Genomic DNA, 20,108 nt, shown 5'->3' on the forward strand with positions numbered 1-20,108 from the left:
TCTACATTGAAAATCAAAAGAATTAAAACTTAAATGGAAGTTTATCCCTTTTATAAATTACATTCTATTTTTCCAAACGGCTTCCTTCTATGGATAAATGGAGGGATTTATCAAATATGTAAGGTAAGATAACTATGACAATTACCTAAAATATTTTCTAACTCATCACATTAAGAGAGAAGAATGAGAATGAATTATAAGTTAAATCATACAAACATTATTTTGTTGTCGAAGGGGGCGTACTGTAATATTCGTACTAGTAAACCTGTACTACATTGTATAAAGGGGGAATCCCCAATTTACTCATAACTTGCATGATTTATGAATATTCATTAAATCTTCAACAAGTGCTTATCAGAAATGTCAATTTATTTGCAAATATAACTGTCTACAATAAATTTCAATCTACTAAAATTGGAATAACTCTTGTTATTTTCTTCACAATTATTTATTTTTAGACTATTGTGAAACACAAACCAGTATCATTGTCATTATGATTTTTATCGTCAAACGTTGTATAGTTTATTATTAACCAGACAAATTGCACATTTCGTTTTTTATACTTTATATACAGATACATGTTCCTAAACTCTCGGCCGTGGTGCGGAGTCAGTGGTCTACATACCGCCGTACACCCACCGCCGTCATCCTAACTTCTCGTTTTGCTTTTTTTTTCTTCAAAATTAGTCCCAATTATTGACTAAAATAATGCATATTTCCAAATTTTGACCGTATCATCACGTTGCCTAATTTATAGCAATATAACTTAAGTCCTCCTTATGGTTCTGGCTCGGCAACTATTCACATTGTATCTTCCACGCCATCCATATAATTAATTATGCATAATTTCAAGTTTTAAAGGAAACTACTACATAATACTTAACGTATATTCCTTTACGTATATTTCAATATTCTTTCTATCCTAACTTTTTGAGGGGTCCTCATTTTACAAGCTTTGCTTTTCAGTGGACCCCTCCATTCTTCTCATGATATATAGTTATATTGATTTAATTATTATTTAATTATATTGATTTAAATTTGATATGCATGTTGATTTATATTTGAATCACTTATTGAATATGTATATCATTTATTCAATGTTGAATTTTGTTCATGCTTTTATTTAAATTGAATTAATTTATTTTGTACTTATTTGTATTATGTTAAAGGATGAAAAATAAATTGAATTGAATTGAATTGAATACTTTTTAGACACGTCCATGTCAATCTATCAATTTTCAGCGGTTTTGTGAGCAATGAAAGCAGTAGCGTACAGTTGAAGGGGCCTTGGGGCGCTCCCCCCCTACCCCGAAAAAAATCACAACAAAGAAAAAAAAAGAAAAAAGTAAAGAACAGTAAAGAGAGAAGGTAAACATATGATATTATTTTCTGAATATTGTGTTAAAGTATATCACAAAATTTATTTTTTTTAAATAGAAGTTTCGAAATATTTGCTCGCTCACTTCGCCCGCTGCTCGCAACTTTTAATAAATTTTACAGCTATTTATTCGCAAGATACCCCCCCCCCCCCCCAGTGAAACTTTTTACATGCATAAACCAATGATTCGGTAGACAAACAAACTAGTCAAATTAATACAAAACTACTCAGGGGTCGCAGAGCTGTTTTAAGAGGGTGGAGGTGGGCTGAACACGTAAATTATAATCTGATGGTTAATTTTTACGGTTTGTACACGTTTATTGAACAAGATGGGTTCTGCGACCCCTACTGCTCTATAATAATTGAACTTGATCCTTCATTAACCGTTTTGATTTGGACTTAGGTTTACATTAAAACTTTTCAAAAGCAACGAGGTAGAAACCTTGCATTGATTGACCAATGTAGGACTCGTTCTGATCTACATTGAAAATCAAAACAATTAAAACTTTGGAAGTTTACCCCTTTTATAATTACATTTTATTTTTCCAAACGGCTTCCTTCAATGGATAAATGGAGGGATTTATCTAATATGTTAAGACCTTTAACAAGGTAAGATAACTATGACAATTACCTATAATATTTTCTAACTCATTACAGTAAGAGAGAAGAATAAGAATGAATTATAAGTTAAATCATGCAAACATTATTTTGTTGTCGAAGGGGGCGTACTGTAAAATTCGTACTATCAAACGTATCCTACATGAACATGTATAGAGGGGGAACCCCCAATTTACTCATAACTTGCATGATTTATGAATATTCATAGAATCTTAAAAAAGTGCTTTTCACAAATGTCAATTTATTTGCAAATATAACCGTCTACAAAAAATTTCAATCTTCTAAAATTTGAATGTCTCTTGTTATTTTCGTCACAAATTATTTAGTATAAGACTATTGTGACACACAAACTATTATCATTGTCATTATGCTTTTTATCGTCAAACGTTGTATAGTTTGTTATTAACCAGACAAATTGCGCATTTCGTTTTTTATACTTTATATACAGATACATGTTCCTAAACTCTCGGCCGTGGTGCGGAGTCAGTGGCCTACATACCGCCGTACACCCACCGTTGTCATCCTATCGTCTCGTTTTGCTTTTTTTTTTCAAAAGTAATCCCAATTATTGACTAAAATAATGCATATTTCCAAATTTTGACCGTATCATCACGTTGCCTAATTTATAGCAATATAACTTAAGTCCTCCTCATGGTTCTGGCTCAGCAACTATTCACATTGTATCTTCCACGCAATCCATATAATTAATTATGCATAATTTCAAGTTTTAAAGGAAACTACCACATAATACTTTTGGACACGTCCACGTCAATATATCAATTTTCAGCGGTTTTGTGAGCAATCAAAGCAGTAAGCGTACATTTGAAGGGGCCTTGGGGGCGCTCCTCTCCCATAAAAAATCACGACAAAGAAATAAAAAGGAAAAAGTAAAGAACAGTAAGAAGAGAAGGTATAAATACGATATAATTTTCTAAATATTATGTTAAAGTATATCACAAAATTGAATTTTTGTAATGAAAGTCTCGAAATATTTGCTCGCTCACTTCGCCTGCTCGCAACTTTTAATAAATTTCACAGCTATTTATTCGCAAGCTAACAGAGCATGCTAACCCTCCCCAAGTGAAACTTTTTACATGCATAGACCAATGACTTCGGTTGACAAACAAACTAGTCAAATGAATACAAAACTACTCAGGGGTCGCAGAGCTGTTTTAAGAGGGTGGAGGTTTGCTGATTCGTAAATTATAATCTGATGATTAATTTTTACTGTTTTGTACACGTTTATTCAACAAAATGGGTTCTGCGGCCCCCACTACTGTATAATAATTGAGCTTGATCATTTATTAACTGTTTTGATTTGGACTTGTGTTTATATCAAAACTTTTCAAAAGCAACTAGGTAGAAACCTTGCATTGACCAATATAGGACTCGTTCTGATCTACATTGAAAATCAAAACAATTAAAACTTTGGAAGTTCACCCCTTTTATAATCTTCATTCTTTTTTTTCCAAACGGCTTCCTTCTTTGGATAAATGGAGGGATTTATCAAATATGTTAAGACCTTTAACAAGGTAAGGTAATTATGAAAATTACCTATAATATTTTCTAACTCATCACATTAAGAGAGAAGAATAAGAATGAATTATAAGTTAAATCATACAAACATTATTTTGTTGTCGAAGGGGGCGTAGTTTAAAATTCGTACTATCAAACGTATCCCACATGAACATGTATAGAGGGGGAATCCCCAATTTACTCATAGCTTGCATGATTTATGAATATTCATTGAATCTTCAACAAGTACTTATCAGAAAAGTCAATTTATTTGCAAATATAACCGTCTATAATCAATCTCAATACACTAAAGTTTAAATATCTCTTGTTATTTTCTTCACATATTATTTTCCATGAGACTATTGTGACACACAAACCATTATCATTGTCATTATGCTTTTTATCGTCAAACGTTGTATAGTTTGTTATTAACCAGACAAATTGCACATTTCGTTCCTTATACTTTATATTCAGATACATGTTCCTTAACTCCCGGCCGTGGTGTGTACTCAGTGGCCCACATACCGCCGTACACCCACCGCTGCCTACTCTACTTCTCGTTTTGCTTTTTTTTTTTCAAAAGTAGGCCTATATCGACTAAAAATGTATATTTCCAAATTTTGACCATAGCACGTGCAGGTAGCTTAATGTACAATAATATTTTTTCTTTTACTTAAGTCCTTTGAGACATCCTCGATTTCTGTGCATTCTGGACAATGCATTTAAACAATAACAAACACTAACTGGAATGATCGATAAGGGGAGTCTCCCCTAGAAGATTACATCTAAAACCAATTTAATTTCAATTATTCAATCAATCTGGGATCGATTTTTCTTTTTCATTTAGTTATTGAAACTCAAAATTTTAACAGAGTTTAGATGATAATGATAATACACTGTTAAAAATAAAGTGCTAATTTATCACTTACAGTGCTTGTATAGTGACTGCACTACGAGTGATAATTTTCTAGTTTAAATTTGAACTAGAAAATCAGCACTCGTAGTGCAGTCATTATACAACCACTGTAAGTGCTGAATTAGCACTTTATTTTTTGCAATGTAGTGAGGAATTGTAGAGCGCACACAGGATCCAAACTTGGATCGAAAGTTGCAATCGAATAAGATTGAATTCTAAATCTATTAGATTGAAGGTTTCAACCCAACTTTGGATTTTGGTCCCTGATCCCAATCTATTTCAATCTAAGGAATTTAAAGAGTTGCAATAGGCTGTAGAATATTGAAATTTACAGAGCGTATGTTAATCATGGTCGGATAATGATGACAAACTACAATAACAGGCATGTGTTTTACAAAAGCGATTGGGAGATTTCCATATATATTATATTTTTTATTTGCTTGTTAAATTTATATATATATTTTTTAAAGCAGGTATTTCTGCATTTATTAATAAATCAAAGTTACAAAGGTGACAATTGTATAGTTGTTAAGTAGATATAGACATAATTCATGTAAACAATAACAAATAAATTTAAACGCAGAGGCCAGCTATCGTAAGCTCAAAGCTTGAAATAATAGCAGCCAGGGGAAAAGAGAAGGCTACATGAAAACCATAATAAAAAATACCGGGTCTTTATTATTTAAAAGTGATGTCACTAATATTGCTTAAAATATAATTTACATGCTACACAATCGCTCATGTAGGGGCGGATCCAGGATTTTCCAAAGGGGGGGGCACATTTTCCCGAGGAAAAATTTGACAAGCAAAAAAAAAGATTTTCACTTCCACTTCCACTTCTGTTTTAAGGGCACTTTACATTACAAATTGTAATTGTGCCTCTCAAGGGGGGGGGGGCACGGGCCGGCTTTGCCCCCCCCTGGGTCTGCCAATGCGCTCAAGAACAACTGCCAATCGTAAATAACATTTGTGATTGGTTAATACTGTACTTGTGATTGGTCATTTATATTTTGTTTACAATTAATCGCAAACCAGTGTGCTACAGGGTTCTAATCCACAGCCCCGGGCAAGGTGTTAATAGTTTTCAGTAGCTTCGTATCTTATTTGTTTGGGCACTGCCACTTTGCACCCGTTTCTTTGAGCATGCTTTTTCACACTGTCCACGCTGTATACAACTCTCAAAAATAGAAACTATCACAATCGCGGGTGTATAGACCCTAACTGGTGAATCTTTGCATTACTAAAACTTCTCGCAGACACGCACTTTTTATTCTTCCCCAAGAAGTTCCCCCTCGTACAGAAACATGGAAATTGTTTTTCCCCAGACCTCCTAAAATATACTCGGATATTAATATTTTTGGCCAAAAACATCTTTCTGATGGAAACCCAATTTCATATCAAACAACAACTACAACCAAAACAAAGCGTTTCATCACCTCGATCATATAAAGAAAGTCTTTGAATTTGGCCAGATGTTGTCGTTTCTCACTGTTCATGCCTACAGAATTATGTTCAGGATTTGTGCATACAGTAAAACCTATCTTGGCAATGTATCTATGCAAGTTAAAATAATCAAGAAGGGCAAAAGAATAGGCCTATTCCCTCATTAAAATATGGGGATTTAAAGGGACCCTCCAGTCTGAAAATATTTATTATCTAAATATATAGAGTAAAATTCACAGAGCAAAATGCTGAAAATTTCATCAAAATCGGATAACAAATAACAAAGTTATTGAATTTCAAAGATTTGCATTATTTCGGTGAAACCGTTCCAAGCATGTATTCATGAATAATCATTAGGTGGGCTGATGATGTCACATTCCCACTTTCCTTTTCCTTATGTTATTTCATGAAATAATATTTTTTTTATTTTCATAAATGTGTAAATGATGTGTCTTAATTATTATAAAAAAGGTAGCAGCAAGAAATAACTGATGCACTTAATCAGTTATCAATCCAATTGTTTAAGTTCTTGGTAGAATTTTTTGAATAAACCTAATTTCATATAATAAAACACAAAAGAACAAGTGGGGATATGACATCATCAGTCCACCTAAGAACATGATGAATATTCGTGAAGACATGACGAGAATTGTTTCACCGGAATAATGCAAATCTTTAAAATTCAATAACTTTGTTATTTTTTTATCCGATTTTGATGAAATTTTCTGCATTTTGCTTTGTGAATTTTACTCTATTTATTGAGATATAAATATCTTCAGCCCGGAGCATCCCTTTAAAGTTTTTTTTTCGTCAACATGGTTGAGACTTGCGTCATCTAACCCCACAATCTTCAACACCTATTACTCGTGATTTTATATGAGATATTACAAGTTTGTGGTAAGTAATTTAGATCAAATTTATTGAGTAATGTCTGACTGTGACTTTGATTCATTATAAATTAGTTCCAAGCTTGCAAAAATCCTCCCCATCTCATCATGCCCAGTCGTAATCTAACAAACTTGCTTCGATGAAATGCTATATTTACAGCATTCTTAACAATATTCATTTATTCTGCATTTTTAGATGATCATGTGTATTCATTTTAACGTTTTATATATTTTGTATCTATTCAACTTGCTGATTTTTCATGAAAATGTATGTAAAACTCTATATGTTGGTTTAGCCATTCATTCCTAGATTTATTTTTTCCATATACTATAGAGGTCCTTGTTGGGATGTTGACATTTGTGACGCTGTCGATAAACAACGTTTCACTGAGGGGTTTATTGGAAAATTACTGAAACAAAAGAAGAAAATAATGAAATTGAAAAAAAGAGGGAATTACAAGCTGTATTCATACCAGGAAAAACTAAAAATAAGAAAACAGTTTAATCTGTTAAAAGTTCTTTAAAGCACACTTTTAAGGAAATTTTCGAGTACTAGTAACTTCTTACCCTATTCCGTCTCCTCATCTCCTCTTTGAGCTCCTTGTTCGTCTTCTGTATATCATTGGAGGCACCGGTTGATAGGAACCCACCCCGTTTTAGCCTGTCAAATCCACCACCATCGTCATCGTCGTCGTCATCCTCATCATCTTCCACGTCGGAAACGCTTCCTCTTCGCGATCTCCTCGACGAACCAGGGAGCGAAAGAAACCGACCTCGAGAAGGCATCAGTTTACCTTGCTCTGACTGAGGCATCATCGAAGACCGTCGCGATCTCGACCGCCTCTTCTTCGTCTCCTGGTCATTCTTCAAGACAGTGTTGGTGAGGAGCTGCGATCGACTGCCCCGCTTGCCGCCGATATCGGCGTCATCGTCGCCGAAGGTACTTTCCTCGTCGATCGCAAGGTCTTGACTACCTTTCCGGTATCGACCACGGTTGCGTGATTTCGGAGTCATCGCCGGGATCATAATGCTTCCCCGGCGCACTCGACCAGCGTGAATATCGACATCTTCTTCTTCATCCTCTTCAGGTGCTAGATCCAGACCATTGTCCTTCGCGTACAGCCGTCGTCGTCGACTTCGTAATCTTCGACTGGATCCGCCATCGTGATCGTACGCGCTTAACATGGGCATCCCTTCATCGCTCTTACTCCTCGACCTCTGCGGATGCAACCCCCGTCGCGTCGCCTCATTGGAGAACCTCCGCCAGGGGTAATCGTCGTTTTCTTTCCCCTGGCCGCCTGCGTCATCGACTTCCTCTGGTATCGGCGACTGTTTGGAATCTATATTCTTCTTGTCAAGCATTTCTCGGAGCTCCTGCGTCGTCCTCAGTCTCACCTTCCCTTTATTTTCCCCGATGGTCACCTTTGGAGTCAGTCCTCCCATTTTTCTTAAGGTATCCAGCATGTTGTCTTTGCGGCTCTCCGTGTCGAACCTTTCACTCCCTGGAACGACTATGGTCACATTCTCCCCATCTTCGTAATTGCCATTTCCCTCATCTTTGAAAGTTTCGACAACAACTGCTGGAGCTTTTGCTACAGGAGACGCCATCCTGTCAGACCAAAAACTTTATCAAAGCTGCGTCAACTATCAAGCAAAACATTATCCGATGTTACGAGTCTCGGCAATCTCGGGTTATTACTCTCCGACAATCAGCTAGCCTATAGATCCATTGGTAGTTGTAGAGTACTTTACCAATAAAATCCTTCTTGTTTATGAAAACATAGATGGCATTGGATTTTGAAGGTGAACCAATTTGATATATGAACTCGAACTTCACCGAGGAAGGGGATGTGATCAAGGAGCTGACAGAATGGTCCCCCGCTGTTCATCAATTACGATGTCGGATGCACTTTCGCTTAGTGAAAAACCTGGATACCGTATTTGTTCTCCGTTGTAAGAAGAACCTCTTGCGGGAAGACCTTCAAGTGACTTCTGCAGTTCTGGAACAAAAGATGCGCAGCGGACCCGTTATCCAAACTGTTTGCACTCTTTTCAACATTTCATGTGATGGACTGGTTTATTAGTAGACAAGATTAGGACCTTTTAGAGTATGTTTACGTTGGTAGGGGAAACGGACAATGGGTATTGGTGAGACCGAAGCACCACGGACACTGCTTTTTTTTTTTTTTTTTTTTATAGAAGGTAACCCCTTTTACATGCTTTAGAGGTGCCAGTAATGATGTTGCATTCACTCAATGCTAAGACCCTTCTCAGACGCATTAATTCACGTTTGGCGCAGGTAAATTCCCTCAGGACAGATAAGATAATGAGACTTCTACCCTTTTCTCTTTTTTTTTTTTGGGGGGGGGGGTATCTCATCCTGGGTTATTTATCCTTTCTACAAGTCCAGATTATGGAATTTTTATTTTCATACTCTATCGATCCACCATTACGCCTTTTTCCTCGGCTTGCAGCAAGAGCGTATATGGCGGAGATCAATCGGGATGGCCCCTGGTTATTTTGTATGGGGGGGGGGGTGGTCGATCAGACAACCCAAAGATTAAGATGACGTCATGATTTTCTCAAACAAATTATATAATAGGATATTATAGATTATGCAGCTTTTCTTTCTCTCTTTTTTTTTAACTCTCTCTATTCCTTTTTTTTCAATACTTTGAAAATAATAGGAGCCGTCACCCTTTCCCCCTGTGGTTCCGCCCCTGGAAATAAAATATTTTATTTGTTGCTGAGTGCCTAATCACTGTAAGGATTTAAAAGAAATCCAGATCGGCTGCAATTATAGTGACCTGTCGAATATTAGACTTAGATTTTAGATCCTGTGGATTTGAATGTAAATCTCAAAGATGTGAATTTAAATCTCTGAAATATAACAATTCATTTGTTAAGATTCAAAATGAATCCAATATTCGGGTGGTCACTCTTTAAAGGATTTTGTGTTTATTCTAACCTTGAAATTTTAAGTGTAACAAGTGGAGTCATATAGGCATATTTATTTGATCACTTTATAATCGCTATTAATTTATTGACTATTGTTACTTTTCTCAATCAATATTAATTTACCCCTGTAGTATTTACCAATTTGTTCATTTATAAGTTTATAATACTTAAATCTGCAAAGATTTTCGACAACCAGTGGGTGATCGAGTTAAATGAAAAGCAAAACGGTTTACGCGGGGGAAATGGAGTTTCTGCAATGTTCTTCGTGAACTTTCACTCTTGACAAGAATGCTGCCCTCTCCCACACATTGCTTGAATTGTGTCGTGGATCTGCAGAGGTCGACAAGGAGTTGGAAGTTTCATAAGCGTAAAACATTTCCCATAGACTCGTGTGTTAAAATGGCACAAAATCATAAGAAAATAAGGATGACATTAGAGGGTCGAATGCTTGCTACCAGCATGACCAGTGGACAGGATCTCACATACCATATCTGTCCAGAAAAGGTACCTCGACCGGCTCATCATTAAAACTAAATCGGCATTTATCATGTTTATGAAGACATCTCGATCTTGACGTGAACAAATTCATCACCTGAAACAGTAAAAAAGCCTTAATTCTAGTCATATAGCTGAAAGGTTAAGCGATATTTCTTCTTAATTTGGGCAAAGGAAGGTCAGTAGTTACCCTCAGTGATAGGTGACCAATCATATTCATACACTTTTGTCTGCAGCTATGCCAAGTTTTTTTTTTAATGGGAATGTGTTGGCTCGAATGAGTATCGTTTGCCTTCCTGTTGTAAAGGGGCTCCCACATTGGCACCATATAGACCCTCCTTGTCCATGGTAATAATATAAAAAATAATTGCAGGAAACTTAAAAGTATACGAAATTAAAAATATGAAAAATAAATGTGTAGTGATGAGTTAAAGAGAGATGGTGAGAAACGAGCCAGGGACATGTATATGGGTAGAGATTATCCTGTAAAGAGTAAGCACACAAACCTGTGAGAAGTTTTTTGGGAGGTAAAAACGAAACAATAACAGGCCGGGATGCGGTGATTTATTTTTTTGGGGGGAGGGGGGGGGGGCATTTTAGACGAGATTGTAAGGTATAAGAATATTTTTATTTTACTTTTAAAGATGTTTCCAGATGGGGATATTTTTTCAGGACACTATCAAGGTCTGTAGAAACCCTTAGCGGCGGAAGCCCAAACATTTATGGGGGGACCACCAACATTTTTTGACAAGCAAAAAAAAAAAAAAAGGTTATCAACAAAAATTTCCCCCCCCCCCCGTCCCCCCGCTTCCGCCGCCTATGGTAGAAACTGGGGCATTTGAAGGGCTTTGAACCCTTTTTGTACCTTTCTTTCTAAAATCAAAACTATGTCTATTAATGCTTGATGTGTAGGCCTATTTTCCCCAGACCAAAGACCGTAAGTCATACAATGCCTGAATGAACAAGAAAGCGAAGCTTAAGGAAGAGTGGATACGTGGCCTTTTTCCTTTTACATTCACTTTCGAGCCTTTCCAAAGAAATTTGGTGTGTCAATGAAATCCGCATATGCCTTTTGTATACATTAATACATTATACCTACATGCATACATTACCGCTGTTCCTTCTATTTAAAGAGGTTGGATGTGCCTACTATAATATTCATTATATAGAATCAATATGTCCTCTCGCTACGTAGCACGTCTTGTTGAACACTGCCTATGGTAAGTTTTGCTTTGATTTTATCCATGACCAATTAGCCTCACAAACGTTCCGTGATCAAGTACATTTCCTATCATGCACTTTCCTCGACAATTCAAGAAGGGTGCATGAAAATCTAGATCTATTCAGTAGATGGTCTAGCTAGCATGTCTAATAGGCCCATGAAACCTCACATGATCATTTAAATTAAAGTTTGCGAACCAAATGGAGTGTTGCGAGAAACCTGCGATCAATTGCAAGTCTATTTTCGGTCTCTATATCAATCATTATGTCTTGCAATTGATTGCAAATGTGTGATTTATTATTAAATCTGCTCCTTGAAACCATGGGCGGAAATCTCTCCCCAAAGGTAGGGATGGGGGGGGGGACCAGGGGCGGATCAAAGATTTTTTCCCCGGAAAATTTGACAAGCAAAAAAAAAAACGAAAAATAGGGGGGGGAAAGGTTATCACCCAAAATGTAAGGTCATTTCGTAAAAAATGGTAGGGGGACATTTGATATTGTGTAACCCCTTCCAAATGGTAGGGGGACGCGTCCCCCTGGGATTTCCGCCCATGCTTGAAACAAGCAGAGTAATATAATTTGATCAAGTTAAAAGTTATCATAAATTATAAAATGGCAACAGAATATTTGCAATTGATGACAAATATTTCCTGGCAACAGTCCCTGTATTGGACCCCTCAATAGACAAGCCTCATTGGATGAAGAGGTGACGAGGTCCTATCCAACACATTCTTTAGAATAAATGAACTTAGCGTCATACATATCTACAAACATGTCGAAAATTATTTGTTTGGGGGGAATGTAGGTTGTTTGGGGGAGGATAACTGCGATATTGTTAGTGATTTATTTGTAAATATTATAAAGTCACGTATATCACAGGAATTTGACCATTTACCTCGTTCATGCATGTCGTTGGTGGGAGTAAGAATTGGGATAGGAAAACAAAGTGTTGAGATTAAAGCTTAATTTAGAGATCAGATAAAGATCAATAAGGTATAACGATAATAATCTCTCCCAAAAGGTAGGGGGGACAAGGGGCTCGAAAATTTGACAAGCCGAAAAAAAAGTTATCATCCCAAAATTAATGTCATCTCGTCCTTAAAATACATATTTTATTTCGATTTTTAATGATGTATTTCTTACCATCATTAAAGACCACATAGTAGGGGGGACATTTGATATTGTGTCCCCCTGGGATTCCGCCCATGGATAAATATAATACTCCACAACATTCATTTATTATGCGCCATTTATTTCGGAAAACCTTTAGCCCTTTACTTTAGTCCCACTTGCCCGACATGCATACTACATTTGCCACATTGCACGGAATTATTTTAAAACCACGCAAGGCAATCTATTCTGCCGTCCTTTCACACGTTAAAAAGATTCTTATTTGAATGATGATTCCACTGAAAAATAAGGCCAATGACGGATATTTAGCACGTGTGAAATCAAACTAGAACAGGATTAGCCTCACGAACACGAATCACAGTCACGATTACAATAGCAATCATCATTACAATGATGATTCAAGATTCACGTATGAAAAAGCCCCTGGTTAATATAAAATCAAGTCTAGCTATACTTCCACTATAAAAGGTTTAGGGCGGATTTGTCCTATCCAAGAATATGTATACATCGTATGTATATGATAAGACTTCTATAAGCAATGTTGACATCCTTTATTTTAATTTTCATGCTAATTATTATTTTGTTATTTTCATTACAGAATATTCATAACTAGGGATTCGTAGATACAAGGAAGGAGTCATCTTTACACAGAGATTTGGTCTAACTCCTTAGTTGCAATTTGCTCAACAAGGATGACTATATGCAAATATATTCGCCAAAAGAAACGATACATTTTAATGTACGTTTCATTATTGTTGACGTTTTTCTTCGCGTGTTATTATTTTACTAATTACGAAAAATACACCACCCCTTCTGTTACAAGGCTTGCGCAAGGATCCAACGCATATTACAAAGATCATCCGAATGGAGTGGTGCAAGCGCTTGACCATGGCTGTTACCTCCAGACATCAAACTTCAGCCAGCACCAGCATTCTGAAGAACTTCTGGCAGAACGGAACTGTCGAAAGAAGATGCCGGTTGCGCTGGTATTGGGGGCTGCTCTGAGTGGATCTGCAACCCTGAAGAGCGCCCTCTCATTTCATCCCAATGTGACTGTGCCAGAGTTCACAGTTCCTCTCAATTTCACCGATATTGGCCCGTACTTAGCGAAGATGCCACACTCTCTCCCTCACCAGGTCACTATAGGGGAATGTCAAGAATACCTGTACATGACGGACCTATCGAAACAAATGGTAACGTCTGTCTTTCCTGGCCTTAAGGTCATCATTCTTATACGAGATCCAGTGGCAAGAGCCATGTCAGAATTCTTGGCTTTGAAGTCGAAAAGCAGCTCAAAGGTTTATCGCCAGAGTATTTCAAAATATTTACATTTGCCAGTTGGGACAAGTAGGCGCGATCCCCATAAAGTGGTAAAAGAAAGAATGTGGACGGGGAAAAACTCACAGCTGTATGACACAAGCCCTGACGACATACACTACAATTTAGAGGACACCTTCGAAGAAACCGTATTGGAATCAGCTAAGATTGACCCAGTGCATTTTCTGGTACAGAGGAGTATTTATGGGTCAGGCATTAGGAAATGGGTCCGAGTTATTCCACCACAGAACATGCTGATATTAGACGCTGAGAGGTTTGCTCAAAGTCCCGTCGAGACCTTGGAAATTGTAGAACGTTTCCTTGGACTTAGTCCATTCTACCGCAAAGACTTCTTCAGCTTTGACCTTTCTAAAGGTGAATTTTGTTTCAATTCACCGGTGCGATCCTGCGTAGAGCCTTTACCGATGCAGAAGCCATTACCCGCCCTGTCTGATGAAATCGTTACTCTTCTTCGAGAATTCTTGTTACGCTCGATAAAAGTTCAAAGCAAATATGCCAATGCTTATTTTCCACACCTTGGTGAGAATCCGTTAATATATACCCCATTTAGATAACCACGTAGTCTTGCTTTACATCAACTGATCAATGTCTGGTGGCGGTGCCGTGTCCCAGTGGAAAACGCCTGGCTGGACATTTGAAAGTCCAGGGTTCGATCCCTGGCCATGGTCACCCGTGAGCACGGCACTAATTGTTATTCTATTGGGTGCACCTAAAAAAAGAAAAAGAGTGATGAAGACCTTTATGTTTTAATTATTGTTTATATCAGTGGTTTATTATTCAATCGCTTGTCACACATGTTCATTGATCATCTTATGAATCAATTAACATAATTAACATGTAGATCTTTAAAAACTCTGTATCTTTCGCACCTTGTTCGAATTATTGCTGTTTCACCCCCCCCCCCCCTTGAAACACAACTCAAAAGTTGTTGCTCTTGGCCTATTTATGTTGGTATGGTAATTCATAAAAAATTGCCACCGATAAAAAGGATAAATGAGTCGATTGTATCGGATTCGCCCGACACTGTAAAACATATTGTGCAAAATTTTAACCAGCACGAGGGTAATTATGTAGCAAAAAAAAGCAAGCTTTATGTGCTCTAGCTCTAGCGGTTGAGTTCCGGATTCGATTCCCGGCAGAGACTTTTTTCGGCCTCATCAAATTTGTTTTAAAAAAGGAGGATAGCCCTAAACTGAGCTATGTCTGCCATTATTCTCTATCCACATTTATATCACATATTTTCGAAAATACTTTCTTTCATCAAGAAATTTACCCACATTGTGCTGCACTCTACCCGGGTGAGGTAAATGGGTCTCAAAAAGCCGTGAGCACCGGAATCGGTAGACTAGATTAGCCGGGATATTATAGGAGCGCCTATAGAGCATCTAACAGGGTGTGCAATATACCTTGTTTTATTATTATTTATTTATTATTATTATTATTATCAAGAAGTGTCCGAAGTGAATGAAAAACTGACCGAAATCCTAATCGGACGTACACATTTTGTTGTTGCTGTTTTTTTTTCCATTCGATATACTCTAAATGAAACATCATGGAATTGGGTCGGACAGTATGTTCATAATAGCTGAGATTAATAGGTGAGGGCAATTTCGCGAGACTTATACCATGAGTCGTCAAGCTTTCAGGCATTCATAAGGATCTGAATAGTAATGCAGCTATGAAGTGCCAGTAAACTTGGGAGATTGTGGAGAATAAACTTACCCCATTTTTATTTATTGCATATGTAATAAAATTATGATTATTAGTCATTTTTGTCATATTTATATATGTCATTCATGTATTTAGATTGGGGGCTCTTCACTTTGTATATGGCACGGCCCTAATGCAAATCATACTACTGCATTTGTCGGGTGTGTGTTTACCCGGTGTGAAAATAAAATTTATCTACCTTTTATTCGTATAAAAGGCCTATGGAAGTGAAATGGAAGTCCTGACATCAGATGACCTATCGATCAATATTACTGTACTGCGTTTCCAGGACGATGTGTAATGTATCCGGGAGTGTTTTATTCATGGGCGTCCATCGGTGTTCATAATTGGGGGGGGGGGGCTGACACAAATATTGTTCTCTGTAAGGGATTTTTTCCTTTTAGTTTAAAGGGGTGGGGGAGGGGGTCAGTGACTTTACGAGTCTAAATATGTAAGGCACCGGACATGATGACGTAAAATTTTAGCTTACAAAATAAAAGCTGCGAGCGAAGTGAGCGTCCGAGCAAGAATCTTTACCTTTCAAATAATGAAGAAAAAAAAATGAAAGAAGTTTTGTATGAGATAAGTGTAGACACATTTCAAAATATAAATCACATTAACTCTTTTTCTTTTCCTTTCTTTCTTTTCTACTTCTTTCTTGGTCAGGAGTCTGGGGGGGGGGGTTTGCGGAGGAGGGGGGGGGGCTCCATGGCCCCCAGAAGCCCCACATCTGTACACTTCTTGAGGCCCATGTCCTTAAACCTAAGTATAAGGTTAATTTTATTTCTACAACAAGACTAGTTAATTCGTAAGGACCAGATCATAAATGCGAGCGCGCGAAGCGAGAGGTGATTTTTTTGTTGAAAAGGTTGACCTGAAAATGCGCATTATGACTTGGCTTTCATGGTTACTTTCCTTTTAGCTTTTGAATTTCAGTTCTCATTTCTTTTGTATGTCTCCATTTATTTTACATTATGAGCTTGAATATAGAAAACTAACAAAAATTATGTGATATTCAAAAGGATGGTAAAATAAACGGGGCACACCCCATGTGCGTAGTTGCAGGGAGGGGTACATTTCAAAAAGATAATGCCTTGTGTAAAACATGAAAATGAACATGTATTTCTATTTCGTCCTGGATTTTTTTTCATTCTCCATCCGTTTGTAACATTTTCCGAAAGGAATGGTTCAATTCAATAGTAATAAACGAGATGAAATTACTAAGCAGTACAATTCGTGATCATGCGTAAATATACGATAACCATCACTACCATCGTCATGATAAGCATAACGAGGTGCCGTGGCAGAGTGGTCTAAGGCGCCCGGCTATACTTGGAAAGTCCAGGGTTCGATCCCTGGCCACGACACCTAGGCATTTAATCAACAAAGCTCTTATATGCTGTATTCAAATAGATGAAAATGCTATTGGTAATTAGGTGTGCACTTGTTAAAAAAATAAATAAAATTATTATTCTACTATGATGATTATTATCATTATTATGATGATGATTATTATTATTATTATTATTGATTATAATCGCTCTGGTCGTATGTTCCATGTTATGACGTTCGCTATTGGGAGAGGCGGATGATAACACAGCCCCCTCCCCGGCGGGGGGGGGGGATCGACACCCATGGACTTTTATGAAGCATCTTGTCATTGCTATTCACGAATTTGCTCGGTGTCTATCAAAATTATTCAGTGATTCTAGTAGCTTTTGTTAGTTCACTGAAAAAAAATGAAAAAAAAACCGTGTTGATTAAACAACAGTCCGGTATCTAGGCCTATATCGGAAAACACCAGAGGTGTTGAAACAACACCAGTTCAACTTTTGGTTAAAACCAGATAGGCATTTAAACAACACTTAAACCAATATCGGTTTGATTCTTAAGTGGTGGTGTTTCAACACTTTCCTGGTGTTTTCCGATATACTGTGCTGCGATGTTTTGCAGTACGGTGCTCCCCTCAACCTGGCCCTCTGGTGATAAAAACTAGAGCGAGAGTCGGATTTTTTTTTTTTTTGGGGGGGGGGGGTGACGGGTGAACGTACTGAAGGGTCGGATGCAGAGAGAAGCCGAACATTAAGGCCCGCATCCCAGTAAAAAAATGAGTGAGACTGCACATTCAGTTGAAGCATTTCGTCTGCGTCGTAAGACAACAACAGCTAGATCCGATGGGGGGGGGTGCTCGCTCATAAGGCAGTATATATGCAGCCCTTCAGACCCCCATTCACGCCTTGCCATCAGCCTATTCACAAGCATATCATTTGCACTCCCTATTCCTTGACCAACCAGTTCCCCTCCATTCTTAAAGGTCACGTCCACCCCAGAAGGTTTTTTATTTGAATAATTAGAGAAAAATCAAATTAGCATAATGCTAAAAATTTTATCAAACTCGGATGTAAAATAAGAAAGTTATTACATTTTAATTATTCGCTTATTTTTCACAAAACAGTGATATGCACAACTCAGTGACATGCAAATGAGACAGTCGATGATGTCCCTCACTCACTATTTATTTTGTTTTTTATTGTTCGAATAATACGATATTTCAAATTTTTTACATATTTGACAATAAGGACCATTTTGACCGAACCATATAGTATTAAACAATGCTAATTCCACATGTTCAGGGAGGATAAATCGTTGGTTCACTTGACAATGAGGAGAAAATTTGAATATTTCACATTTCATATAATAAATTACAAAAGAAATAGTGAGTGGATGGTGTCATCAGTCTCCCCATTTGCATGCCGACCAGGATGTACATATACTAGTATAACGGTTTTGTGAAATTAAGAGAAAATTTAGAATCTCATAACTTTCTTATTTTACATCCGATTTTGATGAAATTATCAGTGTTAGGCTTGTTGGATTTTTCTCATTTTATTCAAATCAACTTTTTGTAGGGGTAGACCTGTCCTTTGATTAAGACCCACTCATCACAGGCGACAGTTCTCGAATACCCAATTAAGCACCTCCATTTGCAGAGGTCCATCTAGTTCTTTATCCCGTCATTGCATAGCAACTTCAGTCGGTTACACTTCGTAATTCCGAAGGTTCTTTATTCCGAAGGTTCGTAATTCCGAAACACGTAAATTGCCTATACCTCGATGTTCGTTAATCCGAAAACGTAAAAGGGTTCGTTAATCCGAACATTTGTGGCGTTTATTCCGAAGGTTCGTTATTCCGAAGGTTCGATAATCCGAAAACGAAATAAGGTTCGATGTTACGAAGGTTCGTTAATCCGAAAACGAAATAAGGTTCGTTGTTCCGAAAGTTCGTTAATCCGAAAACGAAATAATGTTCGTTGTTCCGATAGGTTCGTTAGTCCGAAAACGAAATAAGGATCGTTAATCATTAGTTTTCGGACTAACGAACCTTCGGAATTACGAACCTCATTTCGTTTTCGAATTAACGTACCTTCGGAATTACGAACCTCACTTCGATTTCGGAATATCCGAACCTTCGGAATAACGAAGCTTCGGAATTACGAATGTATGCGACTTCAGTCTTATGGTTTCAGTCGTATAGGCGCCGCACACCTACACTCTAAATGCAAAAGATCGGTCCCTATCACCCCTATCACACTCCTCTATAAGAGTGAGACGGTCGAGAGAATAGTCGTTGGGATTTACATCTTTTGAGAGTGCACTAGCTCCTTCTGGAGTGAACAGGGTATATTTTTAGACATTTTCACTCCAGAAGGAGCTATATGTAATGCACTCTCAAACGACTGGATCCCTCGATCGTCTCACTCTGAGAGGAGTGTGATTTGTGGCGCAGTCACATTTCCACTACAGCGGCCGTACGGCGAGTGGAAAACACCCGTTTTAACGATTTTTTTTGTACCAAGTATGTCGGTTTGAATAAAAATAAATAAAACGGCATTTTTAGACTCCCGTACGGCCACCGTATGGAAAATGTGACTGCTGCATTAGGGACCAGATCCGGCCGGCCGGGACCGGGTCGGGACCATAATTAGCTCTTTTTGCGTATTAAGACGGGATGGTCCAGGCTTGAGATATTTATATCTCAATAAAAAGAGTAAAATTTACAGAGCGAAATCACAAATAACGAAGTTATTGAATTTTAAAGTTTTGCATTATTCCGGTGAAGCAGTTCTAGGCATGTCTTGAATATTCATTAGGTTGGCTGATGATGTCATATCCCCACTTCTCCTTTTGTATTTCATTATAGGAAATTAGGTTTATTTAATTTTTTTACCAAGAACTAAATCAATTGGATTGACAACTAATTAAGTACATTAGTAATTTATTGCTGCACCTTATTGCATCATAACGGAGACACATCATTTACACAATCATGTATGAAAAAATGAAACATTTATGATTTCATGTAATAACATAAGAAAAAAATGAAAGAGGTGTGTGACATCACCAGCCCACCTAATGAATATTCATGACGATGTGCATATAACTGTTTTCACGTACACAATATTTAGAAATTTTAAAATTCACTAACTTTGTTATTTGTT

The 20,108-nt window shown here is 37.3% G+C and overlaps 2 protein-coding genes across 2 annotated transcripts in view; one reads left to right on the top strand and one right to left on the bottom strand.

The window, feature by feature from the left end:
- LOC129255902 (uncharacterized) overlaps positions 1-8,753 on the bottom strand; it is a 33,120-nt gene extending 24,367 nt beyond the window's left edge. Inside the window, exon 1 of the mRNA XM_064096376.1 lies at positions 7,325-8,753. Coding sequence (XP_063952446.1) covers positions 7,325-8,365 — 1,041 coding nt within the window. The 5' untranslated portion in view covers positions 8,366-8,753. The remainder of the gene's footprint in view (positions 1-7,324) is intronic.
- A 2,401-nt stretch (positions 8,754-11,154) lies between these two features.
- On the top strand, positions 11,155-15,669 carry LOC129256536 (heparan sulfate glucosamine 3-O-sulfotransferase 1-like). Its single transcript, XM_054894715.2, has 2 exons — positions 11,155-11,430; positions 13,161-15,669. The coding sequence occupies exon 2, from the start codon at positions 13,255-13,257 to the stop codon at positions 14,452-14,454; it is 1,200 nt and encodes a 399-aa protein (XP_054750690.2). The 5' UTR covers positions 11,155-11,430; positions 13,161-13,254; the 3' UTR covers positions 14,455-15,669.
- Positions 15,670-20,108: the final 4,439 nt, after the last annotated feature.

Source organism: Lytechinus pictus, chromosome 3 (assembly GCF_037042905.1).
Source record: "Lytechinus pictus isolate F3 Inbred chromosome 3, Lp3.0, whole genome shotgun sequence".
Taxonomy (NCBI): Eukaryota; Metazoa; Echinodermata; class Echinoidea; order Temnopleuroida; family Toxopneustidae; genus Lytechinus; species Lytechinus pictus.

What these genes read in the sequence shown, in the direction of transcription:
- LOC129256536 (XM_054894715.2), top strand. Translation starts at nt 13,255, where the DNA reads ATGACTATATGCAAATATATTCGCCAAAAGAAACGATACATTTTAATG.